We start from the raw sequence: 2731 nt of genomic DNA, 5'->3' as shown, positions 1-2731 counted from the left end.
CACTTCCCATTACCCTTCATTGATTAGATGCTGGAAAGATTGGCAGGTCAGTCACATTACTGTTATCTTGATGGATTCTCTGGTTATTTTCAGATTCACATTGCACCTGAGGATCAATAGAAGACAACCTTCACCTATCCATTCGGTACATTTGCATACCGGAGGATGCCTTTCGGTCTATACAATGCCCCAGGTACATTTCAGAGATGCATGGTGAGCATTTTTTCTAATTTTCTAGAGAATTGCATGGAAGTCTTCATAGATGATTTTACTGTTTATGGTACTTCATTTGATGCATGCTTGGATAGCCTTGCTAGGGTATTGAAGAGATGTGTTGAGTCTTACCTTGTTTTGAATTATGAAAAGTGTCATTTTATGGTTAGGCAAGGTATAGTCTTAGGACATGTTATTTCTGGTGAGGGTATAGCTGTTGATAGTTCCAAGATTGATGTTATTGCTTCTTTACCTTACCCTACATGTGTACGGGAAGTGCGTTCTTTTCTTGGTCATGCAGGTTTCTACAGGCGATTTATCCAGGGTTTTAGTAAAATCACCCTTCCACTTTCCAAGCTTCTGCAGAAGGATATAGATTTCCAGTTTGATGATGAGTGCAGAAGAGCTTTTGATCAATTGAAGCAGCACTTAATTTCTGCTCTTGTCCTACAGTCACCGAACTGGGAGTATCCGTTTGAGCTCATGTGTGATGCATCAAACCTTGCAGTTGGAGCTGTACTTTCCTAGAGAATTGGAAAGACCCCTTATGTCATAGCATATGCTTCCCGGACTCTGGATTCTGCACAGGCTAACTACACCACTACAGAAAAAGAGCTTCTGGCTATCATTCTTGCTTTAGATAAATTTCGTGCTTATCTGTTAGGAACTAAAGTTACTATTTACTCTGATCATGCAGCACTGAAATTCCTATTGAAGAAGCCAGATGCTAAGCCCAGACTCATCAGGTGGATGTTGCTGTTGCAGGAGTTTGACATAGAGATCAAGAATAAGAGTGGAGCTGAGAACCTGGTGGCGGACCATTTGAGTCGAATTCCACAGACTTTGAAGCCTCTACCTATCCATGAGAACTTTCCAGATGAGTAGCTTTTAGAGCTGCGAGGTAAAGACCCGTGGTATGCTGACTTGGTTAACTATCTAGTTGCCTCTGAATTGCCTGCTTATTTTAAAAAGCATCAGATAGAGAAACTTAGGAGTGAGGCTAAATATTATGTCTGGGATGATCCTTATTTGTGGCGCATGTGTAGTGATCAGAATATTAGGCGCTGTGTGCATGAGCTTGAGATTTCTTCCATTTTGCATTTTTGTCATACACTTGCTTGTGGTGGTCACTTTGGGCCACAACGCTCTGCTAAGAAGGTCTTAGATGCAGGTTTTTACTGGCCCACATTGTTTCGAGATTCTTACACCTATTGTAAGAATTGTGAACAATGTCAGAAGACGAGTACTATCTCCCGTAGAAATGAGATGCCTCAACAACCATTATTGTTTTGTGAGATATTTGATGTTTAGGGTATTGATTTTATGGGTCCATTTCCTGTCTCATTTGGTTTTGTTTATATTTTGTTGGCTGTTGATTATTATCTCCAAGTGGGTGGAGGCCAAGGCCACCCGAACTGTTGACTCTCATGTTGTTGTAGATTTTGTCAAATCACACATTCTTTGCAGGTTCGGAGTACCTCGGGCAATCATCAGTGATCAAGGAAGCCATTTCTGTAACAGGAACATGGCATCCCTACTAAAGAAATATGATGTCACTCACAAGGTTTCACCTCTATACCATCCGCAAACTAATGGACAGGCAGAGGTATCAAATAGGGAGCTGAAACATATTCTGGAGAAAACAGTTCAGACAAACAGGAAGGATTGGAGCAAGAGACTTGAAGATGCACTATGGGCTTACCGCACTGCCTACAAGACCCCTTTGGGAATGTCTCCCTATAGAATTGTCTTTGGCAAGGCATGCCACCTTCCGGTGGAAATTGAGCACAAAGCATATTGGGCAGTTAAGAACTGTAACTTTGATATGAGCCAGTCCAGACTTCACAGGAAGTTCCAACTTCAGGAGTTAGAGGAGATTCGGTTGGAAGCCTATGAGAACTCCCGCATGTACAAAGAAAAGACAAAACTCATTCATGATAAGATGTTGCTGCGAAAGGAATTCTCCATAGGCCAGAAAGTGCTTCTCTACAATTCTCGCCTCAAGCTCTTTTCAGGTAAGCTTCGTTCTAGGTGGCTTGGCCCCTATATAGTAACTAAGATTTTTCCATATGGTGCTATACAGATTTTGGAGCCTAGAACAGATAAGGCATTCATAGTGAATGGCCACCGCTTGAAGCCTTTTCATGAAGACACACCCTTGGAGAATATTGAGGAGGTCCGCTTGCTAGCGGCCACTTATGCTTGATTAGGGAGTTCCCCTCTGTCTTTTCTTTACTATATTTTATATTTCCATTATACATTACATTGAGGACAATGTAAAGTTGAAGTGTGGGGGAGAGAGTAACTTTATTATTTAGCATTGTTTTTGTTTTGTTTTATTTTCCTTTGTTGAATTAGAAGTTGTTGAGTTAAGGCATTAGTTATTAAGGAGGATAGAGTTCCTACATGATTTTATTATTACTTCTTCCTCTTGATATATGTGAATTGGGTGATTGATTTTGATTTGTATGATTGAGTATATTAGACTTTACCTTTGTGAGCTTTTGAGCCTTATTTT

The 2731-nt window shown here is 40.6% G+C and overlaps 1 protein-coding gene across 1 annotated transcript; it reads left to right on the top strand.

The window, feature by feature from the left end:
* The first annotated feature begins 246 nt into the window (after positions 1 to 246).
* On the top strand, positions 247 to 2419 carry LOC113855660. Its single transcript, XM_027487292.1, has 3 exons — positions 247 to 729; positions 802 to 1094; positions 1681 to 2419. Exons 1-3 carry the CDS (start codon positions 247 to 249, stop codon positions 2417 to 2419), a joined length of 1515 nt encoding a protein of 504 aa, XP_027343093.1.
* The last annotated feature ends 312 nt before the right edge of the window (positions 2420 to 2731 follow it).

The sequence above is a fragment of the Abrus precatorius genome, unplaced genomic scaffold, assembly GCF_003935025.1.
Source record: "Abrus precatorius isolate BTA unplaced genomic scaffold, Abrus_2018 Scaffold11, whole genome shotgun sequence".
NCBI lineage: Eukaryota > Viridiplantae > Streptophyta > Magnoliopsida > Fabales > Fabaceae > Abrus > Abrus precatorius.
This window is presented reverse-complemented; position numbering and strand designations above follow the sequence as displayed.

Excerpts from the sequence above, each read along its gene's own strand:
- LOC113855660 (XM_027487292.1), top strand. The coding sequence starts at position 247 with ATGGAAGTCTTCATAGATGATTTTACTGTTTATGGTACTTCATTTGAT. Across the intron at positions 730-801 it reads CAAACCTTGCAGTTGGAGCT|GCTAACTACACCACTACAGA; the intron begins GTACTTTCCTAG and ends GATTCTGCACAG. Across the intron at positions 1,095-1,680 it reads CATGAGAACTTTCCAGATGA|GTTCGGAGTACCTCGGGCAA; the intron begins GTAGCTTTTAGA and ends CATTCTTTGCAG.